Raw genomic sequence first — 16,189 nt, 5'->3', positions numbered from 1 at the left:
AGATGTCAAGTTTATCGGTAAAGAAAATATTGTTCTTTTGAGATTCATATCCATCTTAATTGGGCTCGGATTAGATTAATCCTAAACGTTTTAGATGGAGTTGCAAGTTACTCATATAAATTATATCTAACATGGACTGAAGAGTTACATATGTATTTCTTAAAATTGCTCTCACATTTGTATCAAGTCCTTATCGGATTAGCAGTTCTAAATTATAATTTTTAAAAAAATTATTGAAAACACCCCATATTTTGTATTCAAATTCAGTATCAATATTTATCATCCAACACGTATATTTTATTTTTAATACCTTAAAAATATCTTAGTTAACTTTAACATAACAACATATGACATATTCTATTACTTTTAAAAATAAAAAAAAATTAAGATACCCCTTATTTGACTTTAGATATAATTTTTCCTTTTATTTTTATTTTAGCATTAAAAAATTTTATTCGGTTAAGAAGACCGACTTTTAAGGACTTCAAGTGTGAACGATAATAAAAGTAAAATATAAAGTGTTTCTGATTATTTTTATTCATTACCGGGTGCTCTTTTGGCTGTAATTTATCAATAACAGAGAGATAATATTTGTTGAGCAAGGCAAAAATAAAATATGTAGGTCAAATAATAAAAATATCCATATGACAAGGTGTCAATAATAATAAAAATTAAAGGCCTCTCTATTCTATTACTGATGCTTTATATAAGAGAGATTAATTATCAAAAAAATTGATTCAAAATAGATCAGGCCTGGTGCTCATTTGGCTTTATTCCTTTTTCTTCTTCTTTTGAGGGAAAGCTTGTGGGCTTCAGAAGTTACAATAATACGTAATGGGAGAGGAGATAGAAGGATAATTTTTTAACACAAATTTTACACTTGATCTATAATTAAACCAAAGCATCAAGCTTGTGTACATAAAGGAGAATGAAGAATAAAAACAACTAAGAACACATTTAGGTCAAGATCTCCTCACCAAACCCAACTAAAAATAGTCAAGCTTGCATTTACTTGAGCCTAGTCACATTTTATGTTTGCTTCACAGGTTAGAGATGGACTAGAAATAATAACTTGCTTTTAATACTCCTATCTAGTATCTAGGCTCACATCTTATAATTGTAATTGACTCACCTTTGGTCATGCTTTATATCTATTTACCTGACAAAGCTAAGAAAAATGATACATATTCTTGCCATAAATGTCACTTTCTTATTTTTACATCAACTCCCTTTGATGCTTTTCGGTAGAGCATTAAAAATGTAATCATTTAATACCTAAAGGACAAAAATACCTTTGTCTAACGACTATTACATATGTGCATAGGTTTTTAACAACATTGCCTTCATAAAAAAAAAAGAAAAAGAAAAATACACATATGGTCAGGAAGAATAAAAGGAAAAGATGGTTCTTTTTAAGAGACATTTGAAGAGACTAATCTAAATAACAGAGACAAGATCCATTTAAACAGAAGACAAGGGTCAAAATGGCAGAGAGAAAGATGCCACAAAAATTAAGGTACAGATCTCTTTAAGGAAGCTGAACAGTTTATACTTACTTGATAGCAAGCTTATCCACTGATGTAGTCTACTGCAAACTGCAAAGGAATATAATATATTCGCAAAAAGCTAATTATTATGTTTCTAGCACATACCAATGCAATAAGAGCAGATTACTGTAAAATATTTATACTACACAAAGGAACCATAAACAAGAAAATAGCTACAGCATGACTCATACTTTGCTTTTGTGAGAAGAGTGTGCCGACTATTCTGTTGGCTTACTAAAGAAATATCTCAGCTGGAAACAGAAACTTGAAGCAAATGACAAGTTTGCAAGATGAGCATAAACCTATATAAATTAACTGCAGGCTTGCAATCATACTGTTGAACTTGAATGAAGAATTGCCCAAAGGGTCCTTTTTCACTCATAATAAGCTTTTGAGCATCTGCACTATCTCATGTTCCACAATCCAAATGAGGTTGCAAGTAAAGTAACCAACCACACAGATAAGTTGTTACTGTAGCACCACTTATTAGACATAAAACTCCTCAAAAGAAAGAAGGTTTAGAACTAAAAGAAGAGTACAACCATGCTTTTCACAAACTGTCTTTGCAACTCATTTAGGCTCTGTTAGTTCTAGCCATCATAGCTTTGTCCTGCTGCCGGAGCCTTTCACCTTCGTGATTCAGGTAATCTTGGAACTTCTCCTGAAAATAAAACATCACTCCTCCTTTTAAGAGCATCTTAATATTACTATCTGAAGTCCATAGAATATTCACAACACCCATCAGCAAAAAGCTAAGGGGCGCTTAGATCTGAAAAAAATCCCCACCCAAAATTTATAAAGCTTGTATAAGATGAACTGTTATTGATCGATCACAAGATTATATTTCAAATTTTCAATTATCACCAAATTTCACTTATTAAAGATTCTTTTTAGTTTAGCAAATAAAACATGGGATTTCCCTATTATTTCAATCCTTCTACTTCTCTGCACTTAAATTTTTTGCTTCATGAACTTAGGAAGTAACCCCAAATAAATAAGCTGCTTTGGGCTTAAAATAACCCTTTTATCAACTGATTAATGGGGGTGAGCAGGGGGGAGGGATCAGAATTGGAATCGGGATCGGCCATCTGAAAAAACAATATGTATCGGCGGTATCAGCGGTATCGGTAGTATCGGCCATTCGTATCGGCGTGTATTTTAAAATAATTTTTAAAATATAAAAAAATTCTTAATTTTTTAGAAAAATAATAAGATATAAATATAAATTATTCATATATAAAGTCTAAAAACTAAAAAATAAATACTATTTTCTTAATTTCTATTTCTCTCCCTTTCTACCACTCACACTCTCTCTCCCACACAAATTAAAAAAAATTCTTATCTTCTCTTCACTAATTCTCTTTTTTATCGAACTCTCTCTCTCTCTCACTAACTCTCTTATCAAACTCTTTTCCTAATTAACTCTCTCTCATACTAACTCTCTCTCTTAAAAACTCTCCCTCTCCCTCACCGACTGCCACATCTTTCCCTCTTTAACATAGTTTTTTAATTTTTATTTTCTCTCCATGTCTCTCTCTCCTCTTCCCCTCTCTCTTCTTCCCTCTCCCTCTTACTGCTACAACCCACAAACTCTATCTCTTTTTCCCTCTCTTTCTCTCTCTTACCCATGCTCGTCTCGGGCAGGATTGGCCAATATGGCCGATCCCGACCCGAAACGAATCGGGTATCGGCCGATCGGTTAGGACAGTTCGATCCGATCCGTTTCGGCCAATCCCACTCGAGATTGGCCGAAACTAGGAACCATGAAAAATATCATGAGTGTCACTTGTAAAAAAAACAGAGAGATGAGAGGATGCATGTGAAAATAATCATTAGTTCAGGGGATCTTCGTGTATTATCCCTATAAAAATATTACGAAATTAGTGGCATTATGATGCTCTAGAGTTTAGAGGATATAAATCTGTATATAAAATTGTATCATCTAAAACATACAAAACGTATTATAACTTTTGATAGTAACAAGTGAGAAAAACTTATTCATGAAAAAAGATTAGGATTCAAGTGGTCTTCTAAAGAATTAGATGGTCTCTCCTAAAGAGATTTTAATTTGTAGGTACAATCTTTGAAGCTTGTGAGAAAACAACAAAAACTTGCAAATTTTAAAAAAGGAAGTAATATTAAATATCAAACTTAAGTCCCAGCATACAAACTCCTACTATAGAAAATAGTTTTCCAAGACAATTACTTCATTATTTAATTTTTCTAAATATCCATATTATATTTTATTATAGTTGAATCCCTACTCCTCAGACTGTAAGCATGATATTCCAGCATCCAGCATCCAGCATCCATCAGCTTTCCCTTTTCAAGTTCAGCTTCGCAATAAAGAAAAACCACTGCATTACTGCTTTCAGTGAAAACTTTAACCTCCATAAATTCATCAGTGTAACTCTCCAAAAGGAAATGAGACATTGGTACTTGCTTGAGGAACCATGAAGCTAAACTGTCAAGGAAGATCATGAGGAAGGAGGTTGAGTAACAAGATGGTTCTCACAATTTCACAAAATCGGTAGCCTTTGATGATATTTAAACTATATAAAGTTCAAAAGGTCATGTTAAATAGTGTACTTTCACAGATTTACCCGAGTCTACAACTTAGGTTATGAAGGCCTGCTTCATGTTAGTGTTAGAACAACAACATCAACAATAAATCTTTATGCCCCCATCTAATTGAGGTTGACTTTGTGAAATCTTTTTCTCCTTTACCCCCAATTTCAGGTGCACTATGGTTTCATTCTTGGACTTAAAAACTATCTGATACCTCTAATAGTAACATGAGCTTGATCTTAAGATTGGCAAGTGCACTTCCTCCTTTTCTCCTCATAAATTCCAAGTCAACTTTTCAGGAAAAGGCACCGTGGCCTACTTATTTTCACTGTGGGAAAAGGAAACATTGCCACCATTTTCCCGGAAAGATGAGAATGATCTTCAGTTAAAACTCAATGATCTAGAGTTCTTAATGCTCAGCGGTTTATACAAATGATCTAAAAGGGCCTGCTTCACAATAAACTCTTTCCTGAGATGAACTAATTGTAAAAGAAACTGTTCATGTGGAGGAGACGAATGAACCTGAGATAATCTACTAGGGATATTTCAGAACTTTCACATCATCAACTGCCTCTTATATTCGGTGAACTAATGTTAAAGCAAAGATATCTAACAGCTTCAATTAAACACTAGTATTGCAACCAGCTAGCAATCGTTGTAGAACTAGAAGACAAAAGAAAAGTGAATCTTTGCACACATTTCAGATTAAGCATCAATATATACAGAAATTCTCAAACCAAAAGCAAAAGCAGCAGAAGAGAGTACCCCAAGAAAATAAAAATCTCGAAAACACGAGAATAAAGCCCAAAATCGCACAGTCAAAATCACCTGTTCGATTTCACTAATTACTTTTAAAAATAAAAAATAAAAAACCTAGACACCAAATCCACCGGTCACGGGATAATCAAGCGAAAGATCTGGAGGACAGACGAGGTATACACAAAAATCATCAAAACCCTAACACCAAATTATCAAACTACGGCCGAAAAGGGGGGGAAAACCGTACCTTTCCACCAAAGAGGAAGATTCCAGCGAGTCCAACGGTGGCGACGCTTCCCCAGATCACCACTGTGGATGATAGCAGCGACCAGTTACGGTAGATCATCTCGACTCTCCTTTCTTCGTCCCCCTCCTCTCTTCTCTCGTATCTTTTCCTACCAGAGATCAGAATAGTGGGGGCACAAATACGAAGAAAAAGGTGGGTGAAGATATCACGTGACGTGGGCTTAGGCCCCGGCCCATGGTTTTTACGCTAACTGGTATTGAATTAGGATCCCAATCCGACCCTAGATAACTAGAATAGTCAAATTGTTTGAGTTTTATTAGCTCATCACAGAAGTCAAAATTTTAAATTCCCCATAAATATTGAGAATAATTTTTAGTGTTGAAACATTATATGCTTATAATTTAGGCCCATTATAATCCATTCTTTAAGAAAATTAGCTCAATTATCCAACTTATATATCAGAGAAATAGTAAATTTGTCTGCCCTATTATTAGCTTATGATCTTCTACTGTTGACATCTTCTTGATAAATGTAATCTTTAAAACAAAGGCTGCATTGGCAGCAATCAACAAATCGAATTTCTCTTAACATAAATATCACTCACTTGATTGCAGTGAGACAATTGGTAATACAAATATGTGTATGGCATTTGCTCCTGTTAGAGACCCTGTGAGATTATATATATAAAGCTATTTGGGTGGTGTGGCAAATTCACAAGCTAATCCAATAAGAGGAAGAAAGCATGCAATTATGCCAGCAAAGTTAAAACTTTCAGGGATTTATCACAAACATGAAATAGAGATGTATAAACAACAGTATAACAGGCAATTGGACTCCCCGTTCCTGATTACAGTAGGCTCCTCAGATTCCAAGTTTCTCACTGTCCAAGGTTAGATTTTTCTCTTCTTCTTTTTCCCTTTTAACTGCTGGAGTCTCATTGTTCAGAGTAGCAACGACTGGCAAAACCTGAAAAACAACATATTAGTTGTGCAGCGAACTTCGTGAGTCAAAGGATTATAACACACTGCAACATTTATGATTTACAAAACTATTTTCCATTGGTCATAAAGAACATGAAAGTTCTCATTTTGCATGTAATGTAATACTTAAAGTAATGATCAAGGATGGAGCATGCATATGAATTTATATCTGGATTGATGAATTTCATGACATTGAAATTATTGGCATCTGAGTGCAAACTCTAGTGTAACTCTACATGGCCATCAGATGCTTCATAAATTGACATCAACTTGACTATCACATGTGGCCAAAAGGGCTAATACACATGATGCATGTTGCAGAAAATTACAATAGCTGCAGAATTGTACAAAAAATTCTAATCCATATTTAGTGAAACTTATATTGCATAAAATTCAACCAAAGCTGTTGATTGGAATATTATCTTGAGATATCTGATGACTAGGCCCGTAAAACAGAAATCATCAGTGCAGACAATTGCAGAAACAAGAGTACAAACAAAAGCTGAGAGATGGAAAGATCACAAATCTTGGAGTTAGAATCGACTGAATAGATGGTAAGAATAAAGCTACAATCTTAACCAGTTCAAGAGAATTTGTTCAAAATTTTTTGCTTTGCTATATATCCCTTAAGAGGGAATTCAGTTTATACCTCCTGCAGGTTCATGCTTCAAACCACCAACGTACATGCACCCATTTTATGGTAACATTTACTTTCTAAAGCTTCTATGAATTTGATTAAATTTAATATTGATTCTTGATTTCAAAAAGAAACACATATCTCATATCCATGACTCATCTCATTTCTTTGTTTATCTATGAAAGGATTTTCTGGTTTTTCTCAAAATTTGTCTTCTTCCAAAATACAATCATCGGCACAGACCAAAGGGATGCCTACGCATCCCATGACGCTCCACAAAATGGGTGGCTCAGTGGCTCTCCTAACGAGAGTTAATCGGTAAAAACTTCTATTCCCACATTTGCTTTTCTTCTTGTTTTTTTTGTTAGCAAAAGGTCATAGACCCTATTTCAATATAAAGTTAAAAAAAAAAGCTCCAACGTACACATATAAGCCAAAGAGCATAACATACACACTAAGCATCCAGCAAAACACCTGAATCTAAACCACAGCCGACCAACATTCACACACAACCACAACCTCCTACAAATTTAACACCCAGATACTACATAACCAGACACCCAGAATTATAAAAGCCAAAACAATGACCATGATCAAAATAGAATAAGCCACATGATACAGAAATACTAAATAATTCTTGTCCGGCACCACCACTTTATTCTGGTCTCTCCTGCCCTGGAGAAGCCACATTTGCATTTCTTTTACTAATTCAATATTCAAGTGCCCGGTAGACCAGAGGGTGTGGAGTTCACACTTTCCCAGTATATTTTATGTAGAATTAATCAGTTTATGGCATGGGAAACTTGTTATATTTTACCTAGCAGATTAATTTTGTAACCAACGCATGAATCTACTCTAAAGATAGAGCTTTGGCAGTTCAGCATGCTTTCATCAAATGGGCATCTAACTCAATTCTCTCTGATCAATTTATGTTGTTTGTTTATGATAATGCATCACATTATAAACACCAAAGGTAACAATCAATACGAATTACGTTATAAAGTGTTGAATGGGAGAAACGAATTTGTATAGATGAAGAACAAAAATATCGAACCATTAGACAAAGTTGAACTATACTTGACAACAATTTGCACCTCACGTCAACCTTCTTGCACAAAAATGGAACCAAATTTAACTCCGATAAAACCCTAGAAAACCCATCAGATTTCCCATTAAAGAGGTCTTGATCCTTAGAACAACAAGTGGAGAAAGAATTATACCTCATCGCCTCTCAGGAACTCTTTGATGTGGTCCCGGTTCCGCCATCGCTGCGACGGAGGTCTTCGATTAGTCCGCTGAGCTCCTTACGAGCGGATTCCCTCCCAAACATGAAACCATACCTGACGAATTCCAACACTGGAGAGCGTGAGAGGAAGAAAACTCTAACCCTAAGAAAGGAGATAATGACGTCGTCGTCTCACCAGAAGGAGACGGCGGAGAAGACTCCCGCCGCCGTCACTGTTTGAAGCAGCGTCAGCTTCTTCTCCATACGGTCGAAACCGAGCTCAAATCTTCGAAGTCCTACTGTCGATCGATATATCGCTTTAAACTACGGATCTTATCAAACACGGATCCGAATCCAAATTCACAAAGTTTAGTGAATATATTAGGGATGAATACAGTTCGGATACGAATCTTATAGTACTCAAATCATAATCAAATCTATAATTTTGCTCTAAATATAGATACAAATATTTGACGGGTAGCAAAATGTAAAACTACATCCTAACTAAAAGATACGAATATTTATACAAATACAAAAATGAATATATTACTTAGCGTCTATATATAAGATCACTATGTTCACACTTACTAATAACAAATAGAAAATAAAACTACAATTCACTACAACATAACGCCATCAATTCTAAAAATATAACAAACTAACATCTATTACAAAATTATAAGATTGCCCGGTCTATATCTGTCATCCCACCAACCTCATAACTACACACAAGTTTAATTTGTTTTAGTGCTATTCAATATTATCACTTCCCTCTTTTGCTGTTGTCATCTTCCTACCCTTATATAATGGAGATGGTATTTCAATTCCCAAGTGATCTTTTCGTGTTTATATTAATCACATCTTTCGGTTCAGGCGGCAAAGATCGAGGCAGAACTACCCGGCAATGATGGTGGTGATCAGAGGGTTCGAGAAGGGGGTGACACGGTGACAGTCCCTAACCCGATTCGTCGGATAGAGTGAGGCTGGGTCGTGGGCGTCGATGGATTGCAGATAGGAAAAGAAAATGGAGTGTGGCAGCTTGATGGTGAAGAGACAAGGAGTTGACTATTGACTAGTTACTAGTTAGGGTAAGGGTTTTATTTATGTTAACGGGTCAGGTTAGGTATTAAGAGTAGGGTAGGATGTTTGTTAGAATGTTAGCATAATATAGTATACAGGTATTTGGATATTCGAATCCGTATGGGAAGAAATATGATTTACCTGTATCCGGATCTAGATCCGAATATTTTAATAAATTGTGATCTGTATCCGTATTCGAATTTGGACCGGGTAAAATATTTTGATCCGTATCCGATTCGACCCCAGTCGGGGAGTAGGTCAAATTCAATCCATTTTCACCCCTAGAATATATTGGTTCTTGTTCTGGATCTGACCCGTTAGTGTGTTTTGGATCTGAAAGGTTTCAGATTCAGATTCAGATTTTAGACTTTTATTATCATTTTAGGAATAATTATGATTAGACCCCTTAAACTATTATTGATTTTCACATAAACCTCTCATTCTAAGTGTAATTAACTCTTTTTTTTAATTGCAATACATGATATTCCCACACGATTAAAATAAGTAAGACCAAGAAAACAAAACAGTGAATCATCACGCCCACAGCCATCCGATCAACAAACGCATAGCTACATCTTTGACAGACTGCAATTTCTTATCGACTAGGAGAAAAATAAAGATTGCAGAGCATCTCGCAGAGGATATATCAGAACAATAGTAAGCAAGCAAGTAGTCAATATATTAAAAAGAAAAGGTCAAGATATCAGAAGATGAGAAGAGAAGATCAAAACAAATAATGGGCAAAGATACTTTTACTTTAATGTGACAATCAAGACAGCAGAATTACATATCAACATTTGATATAAGGAAAAAATTTTAAGTAGTCCAAATGGAAGTCTGCCGACGCAAATTCAGAGGTCAAATTGAAACAGCAGGACATAGTAACCAAGAGTATTCATCCCATGAAACCATCTTGCATTGGAAAAGATGATATAGTAGACCTAGTAAAAACAAAGACTATCTGACTCTAATGAAGTATCCTGGTTCCAAATCCAGCACAAATAGACTTCAACGTGGAAAAAAAAAGGATCAAAACATTGATTGCTTTCTTATTTATTTTTTTAAGCATTGATTTTAATGTACAGGTAGGAAACCTGATGATGTCACCTCATCATCTCACTGTATTTTGAAGCACTTGAAATTCGGGCGCGTAATATCTCCACTCTGCCAATTGTAAAGATGTTTTGATGCAGACTAGCTAGGTGAAGCATTCACCTCCTCGAATGCGCTGGGTTGCTTCTCCTTCCCCTATCTGGGTTAGCTGAAACAGCACGCTCATCCCCCGGCTCCATTTTCATGGCTTGTTTCAATCTTTCTACAACTTCGCTCATACTCGGACGATCTTTAGGATTCTTAACAAGGCAACTATCAGCAAGCTTAGCTACTTCCCGTGCAGCCTTCAAGGAATACTGGTTTCTCAGTTTCGGATCGATAATCATGCTAAAGTTCCTATTATCTGCAGGAAATTTCTTCACCCAATCCAAAAGCTTCTGTTCATCATGTGGGCGGTTTCTCTCTAGTGCACGCCTGCCTGTAAGAATTTCATATAGCACCACGCCGAAGCTCCATATATCACTCTTCACAGTGAGATGACCAGTCTCGATGTAGTCAGGGGCTGCATACCCATAGGTCCCTACCACCTAATTAACTCAAGTGAACACCAGAGAAATAAGAATTGGTTTCAGATATTTTCTGGATGATAGCAAAAGTTAGCATCTGAGAGAGGTTCATATAAAGGGAAAAACATCACCTACCATCAATCTAAATTTACAAGGTGAGATTTTACATTTTAACACCCTCAAATCTTCCACTATATGTAGTTGCATCACAAAATAATAATAAAAAATGGCAGATATATGCATGTATTTGAAATTATGTACTTGAACTGATATGCGGTATCAAGCATAATGACATCCTTCCACATTTTATACAAGTAAGATACTCCAGGACCATTGTATTCAAAGAATCAGAGAGTGAGCACTGAACAGGTACACTAATTCTTTAAAATCCTTTCCTACCTTAGCTACCTAAGTAACATATGAATTACATTGAGACCAATTGGTTTTGAATCATTTCGACACATATTAGTGTAGGATCCTGGTTGGATGCTCTGAAGCTACAAAACATTGAATTAAGTTATTTCAAAGGCCAATTGAAGAAGTACCAGAATAGGACCAGTCCATTACTTAAAATAAGTTTCACCCTTTCAATGATCCTATGCAGACAATATCAAGAGAGTTCATTACAAGTCCCTACCAAGCTTAATTTTATTTTTGTGATGTTTCTTTTTCTTTAAAGTTTTTGTGAGTGGAGAGACAGAATAATGATCCTGTTCTTTGAATCCCATTCATTATCAGAGAGAATCAACAGTAAAGGGCATATAACTAGTAAAAGAAATCTTATGTAATTAAGGAAAATCATCCATGATCATAGTTTTGTCATTTGTTATCTACTGAGCCTGTGTAATATAAAGATACTGCATATTCATAGTAGATCAATTAATTGATTTCTAGAAACTTCATTTGTTATCTCAGACAAGAAAAAGAACTGACTCCTTTTAGCCATTTTTTCATGAAGAGGTGAACTCACATTCTAAACAAAAAGTTACATAAAGGTTAGATGGTAAGTGCATTAAATCACACTTGAATATCCAAATTCCAAGTGGATTACCTGAAGAGTAACATAATTACACTAAAGTGGCTGATTTAGCAGATTGGATGTGCAATTATAGACATACCGCCGTAGAAACATGAGTATTCCCGTCTGTTGGACCCTCCCTTGCTAGGCCAAAATCTGATAATTTTGCATTAAACTCCTTATCCAATAGAATATTAGATGCTTTGAAATCTCGAAATATCACCTGCTGAAATAGAAGGTCAATCTCAAAAACCTTTATTGTAGTTCTCGAGAAAGCAGTACACAAAAAGCTTAAAAAAGGAAACAGAGGTAATAGCCAAGCCAGAATACGGATAACAAAATACTGAATAAAAAACCCAGTCCTGCCTTTTCATCTATAGAGTGAAGAAGCCATGCAATCAAGTGACTTATTTTCTAGGAAATGATATATGCCTATAAAGAACCAACTTACATATTTTATCATCAAAAGTATCACCTAGGAAATCAGGTTATCCATAATATGAATATTATAAACCTTTTGAACCATACAATTGCTTGAGAGTTGTATCAACAGTTATTTTCAGTTTTATGTGGTCAACTATTTTTTCTTACTCTCAGTGGAAGATACAATGGGGATGCACATATTGTACCAATTCTGAGGAGTCATTTAAATAACCTGGGTCCTCTGGGAGAATGTGGAAGATTGAGATTAACATGGGATGAAGGAGTTATCACTTGATTTGAAAGAGAATCTTGCAACAAATAGAGTTTTCGAGCTCAACTTTCTCCAAGAACAAGCTCAGCTCAAGTAGGAGAGAAGGAACAATATTTTGTGCTCACAGAGACATTCTACCCTCATGGTCATGGGTCACTTACAAGTTAACATATCTCTCCACTAACTGTGTTAATGGCAACTAATCCATAAATTCACTATATAAATATTCATGGTATATACCTAGACAAGCTTAAACCAATCCAGGTTCAAGCGACCAACCTGGGCTCATTTATTTAAAGAAGATTAATATTTGAGCTCACATCCAGCTCATTTAATAAGAGTCAGGTTGAACCAACAAGTGATGAGCTGAGCATAAGGAAATATTAAAGTACTGAGACGACAAGGATATGAAGCTGACAGCATTTTTTTAAGAATTTTATAATAAATATTGTGGAAAGAAATCAACAATGAGAAACCAATCCCTCAAGTCAGACCATGAATGCATAAAATGTTATAATATAGTTGACATGTTGATGTTCAAAATCAAATATGTTTAAATAACGAATAGGATACCGTTCTAGGATCAGAAATTGATATACTATACAATCTAATCTTAGATATACCAATGTGAATCTGGACCTCACCAGTTCATCTAATGTTGACATACATCTATATCAAAAAGAGAGTATAGTTTTTTAAAAGCTTAATATGCTAATGTTTGCTAAAGAGTCTTAAATTTAAATCAGAACTGTGGTTCAGTAATCACATATTCATGTTGCTAGGATCAGCTGACGCCAATATAAACAAAAGGCAGGCATTCTGCTTTTATAGTATATGTGGTCAATCTATCATCACAGATAAATATATTATATGTACTTCAAGCATTTGGTCACATCAACAACAGCATTGTTTGCCATAACAGAAAAACACAGTAAAAAAAACATAAATGAATATGGAAACTGAGTTAAGAAACAAAAAGTTTAGATGAAACCTGAACTTCTAACCCTTCATGCAGATAAGCTAATCCCTTGGCTGCACCTAAAATTATCTGTAGTCTTAATTTCCAGGGAATAGGAGGAGCAAACCGGCTGAATAAATGATCTTCTAAACTTTTGTTGGGCATATACTCGTAGACTAGCAACCTCTGGGTCCCTCTTTCACCATCATCAGCACAATATCCAATGAGCTTTACAAGATTTGGGTGCTCAACAACACCCAGAAATTGAACTTCTGCCAACCATTGTTTATGCCCCTAAAAAGAAAAGAGTATAAATCACTGCCCACTAAATGAAACAATAAATTTCTACTCATTAAGAATGATAGAAAGACAAAGAAAGCATAGAATTTTTTTTAATAAAAAAGTGAAACAAAGTAAAAAGAAATAGCGAAATGTATATAATAAAAAAAAGATATTGAAGAGAGAGCTTCTAGTCATTGAGCACAATATCCATTTCCACGTTAGGAGTTATAGTGAACATTCGCTTATGATCCTCAAAAGAAATTAGTGAAATGTAACACATAATCTCTGGAAAGAAACTCCAATAGAGTTAGTCACACATTAATTGGACTCTGTACCCACATTGTAATGAACAGCCTAAAGGATGTATGAAAAGCCTAGCGGAATTACTGAATGGAGATTTCTTCATCTTGGCCTTATTTTTGTCCAGTATAATCGTGGAGTACTACTACTACGTATGAAAGAATTCAAATTGCTGCTTGCAAGACTAATTTTCGATACACAACAGCAGCCAACGTGGCATCTTCACTTCCCTAAAAGCTCTAAGAAGTAAAATCAAGTTGGTAGGTTGCTGCTTTTGCTTGCAAATTTAACAACATAATGATCATGGAATACTGATAAGTTTGATAAAGACTTTAAAGAAGAATGAAATGTAAACTACCTGCAATCCTCGTTGGTTAAGCTGCTTTATGGCAACTAGAATCTTATCCCCCTTTCCATTGAGAGACTTAATGTAACCTTTATAAACACACCCAAAACCACCTTCCCCAATCTTAAGCATTCTGCTGAAGCCATTGGTAGCAGCCGCAAGCTCGACGAGCTCAAAAACGCGAAGATTGTGAGCCCTCTCCTCATATAAGGCCGGTATACTTCTCTGCGAGGATGTCGAAGCCGAAGATTTGCTGGTAGGCCTCGCAGCACCTGAATCATCCGACCTACTCGTGCTAACATTTGAAGCCGGCGCACAATTCTGCTCTACTCTGCTCTTGGGCTTTTTCTTGAAGAAAGAAAAACAACCCATTCCTCCAAAAGTCGATCTTTATATTAGTCTAGAGGTGCCTACCCGATTGCTCGTGTATGGGTGAAACTTGGGAAGAGAAAATTTTGAGAGACGCCCAGATGAACAAAAGAATGAACAAGACGATGTTCCGGAATTTTTTATAAAAAAAAAGATGGGATTCTTGAAGAAAGTTTCGAGGTAATTAGATATTAACGAAAACCCAATTGAGAACGGAACCAGAAGGCACGAAAGAAGACGTAAACCAGGAGACCCAAGTCCAAAGAACGAATAAAATAGATGGAAATTGACGATTTAAATAGAGGGAAAGGGAGGAAGCCAAAGAACAACTGAAGGGTAACAAGACCCAGACGCCAAAGAAAAGTTACTCAAAGACGCAGAGAGCAAAGCTCGGCTGAGAATTTCAGCTGCGATTCCAATAATAAAGTGGAAGCAGATGGAAACACACAATAAGAAGGAAGCAAGCAGCTTTAAGAAGAGATCAGAAGACGAAAATAAAAACGCGAAATTTCAGGAGATTTCCGAGTGGAAGCAGTCAAAGAGAAACCATTGACGAAGGCGAATGAGGAGTTCGCAGCTTCACTAGCTTTAATTGCTTCGTCCTCGTCCCACGCGGTCAGGAGACGCTGGCCTCCCACCCACCCAATTAATTAATTTAATTACGGCTGCTTCCAACTCTCTCTCTCTCTCTCTCTCTCTCTCTCTAAGGAGACAAGTCTCTCTCTCTCTCTCTCATGTGGACGAGGATTGAATTCTGCGACTCTGATCCAAAAGTCTTCATTTGGTAAAAGGTGAAGAGGCGAAGTATCAGTAGATCATTCTATAATACTTTGGGACGGAGCGTTCCCACTCCTGTCCTTTTCCTGTAACAAGAAAAAAAAACCAATAAAATGAGCAGGAGAAAACTGGGGGCCTTTTGCGGGATAAACCATTTTGGTAACGGTTACTTTGCAACTTTTTTCTATTTTATATTTTCATTGCAAAATCACGTATAAATCACTCAATTTTATTATTTCCGACTGTTTTGACAATGAAATTATAAAATTTTAAGGAGAAATTATAAATTATTCATTACAACTTAACCCCTCAATTATTATTATGTTATATCATTAAACTCTCTTTGTCAGTTATTTTTATTAGAAATTATAATAAAAGCTATTCTAAACTTTTGACTCAATAAGTGGAAAAAAATATTTATGTCTTCGTTCCAAGAAACGTACCAAGAGATAACTTTTCTGAATATTAAACTTTAAATTGAGCTTCTCTAATTCCTTTAAATTTTACTTCTAATGGGTGATGGGAAAAGAAAGTAAGAATATTTTTTTTCTATCTAATTAGTTAGTCAATTTTTAATATTTTTTTAATAAAAGTTCTAAGATTTAGTTACATAATTAGATAATTTAAGAGGTCTATATATCTTTTTTTTTCTTGTGTGGGTTTAAGTGACACAGAATTATAGTTAATAGAGTAAAAATATAATTAATTTAATTATAAATTAGTTACCTCTAGTTATGCTTAAAATTGAACTATTCTTAAATTTTATTTGTATTATTTACTCCA

The 16,189-nt window shown here is 35.2% G+C and overlaps 2 protein-coding genes across 3 annotated transcripts; both read right to left on the bottom strand.

Moving 5' to 3' along the window:
- Nucleotides 1–1,884: 1,884 nt before the first annotated feature.
- LOC140800867 (uncharacterized) lies at nt 1,885–8,301 on the bottom strand. Its single transcript, XM_073155763.1, has 4 exons — nt 8,160–8,301; nt 7,959–8,078; nt 5,122–6,087; nt 1,885–2,208 (listed from the first exon to the last, which is right to left on the bottom strand). The coding sequence occupies exons 1-2, from the start codon at nt 8,225–8,227 to the stop codon at nt 7,970–7,972; spliced, it is 177 nt and encodes a 58-aa protein (XP_073011864.1). The 5' UTR covers nt 8,228–8,301; the 3' UTR covers nt 1,885–2,208; nt 5,122–6,087; nt 7,959–7,969.
- A 1,468-nt stretch (nt 8,302–9,769) lies between these two features.
- LOC140800999 (probable serine/threonine-protein kinase PBL19) lies at nt 9,770–15,422 on the bottom strand. Of its 2 annotated transcripts, none has more exons than XM_073155977.1 (4): nt 14,273–15,422; nt 13,366–13,626; nt 11,781–11,903; nt 9,770–10,683 (listed from the first exon to the last, which is right to left on the bottom strand). In XM_073155977.1, exons 1-4 carry the CDS (start codon nt 14,630–14,632, stop codon nt 10,255–10,257), a joined length of 1,173 nt encoding a protein of 390 aa, XP_073012078.1. In that variant the 5' UTR covers nt 14,633–15,422; the 3' UTR covers nt 9,770–10,254. The 2 variants fall into 2 exon arrangements, with proteins under 2 accessions (XP_073012078.1, XP_073012077.1); XM_073155976.1 differs by having other exon boundaries at nt 11,781–11,906; nt 14,273–15,371.
- Between the last annotated feature and the right edge of the window lie 767 nt (nt 15,423–16,189).

This window comes from Typha latifolia, chromosome 14 (genome assembly GCF_019914945.1).
Source record: "Typha latifolia isolate L0001 chromosome 14, TyphaL0001v2, whole genome shotgun sequence".
NCBI classification, from domain to species: Eukaryota; Viridiplantae; Streptophyta; class Magnoliopsida; order Poales; family Typhaceae; genus Typha; species Typha latifolia.
Note: the sequence above shows the minus strand (reverse complement) of the source record. Positions and strands in the feature narration are given on the sequence as shown.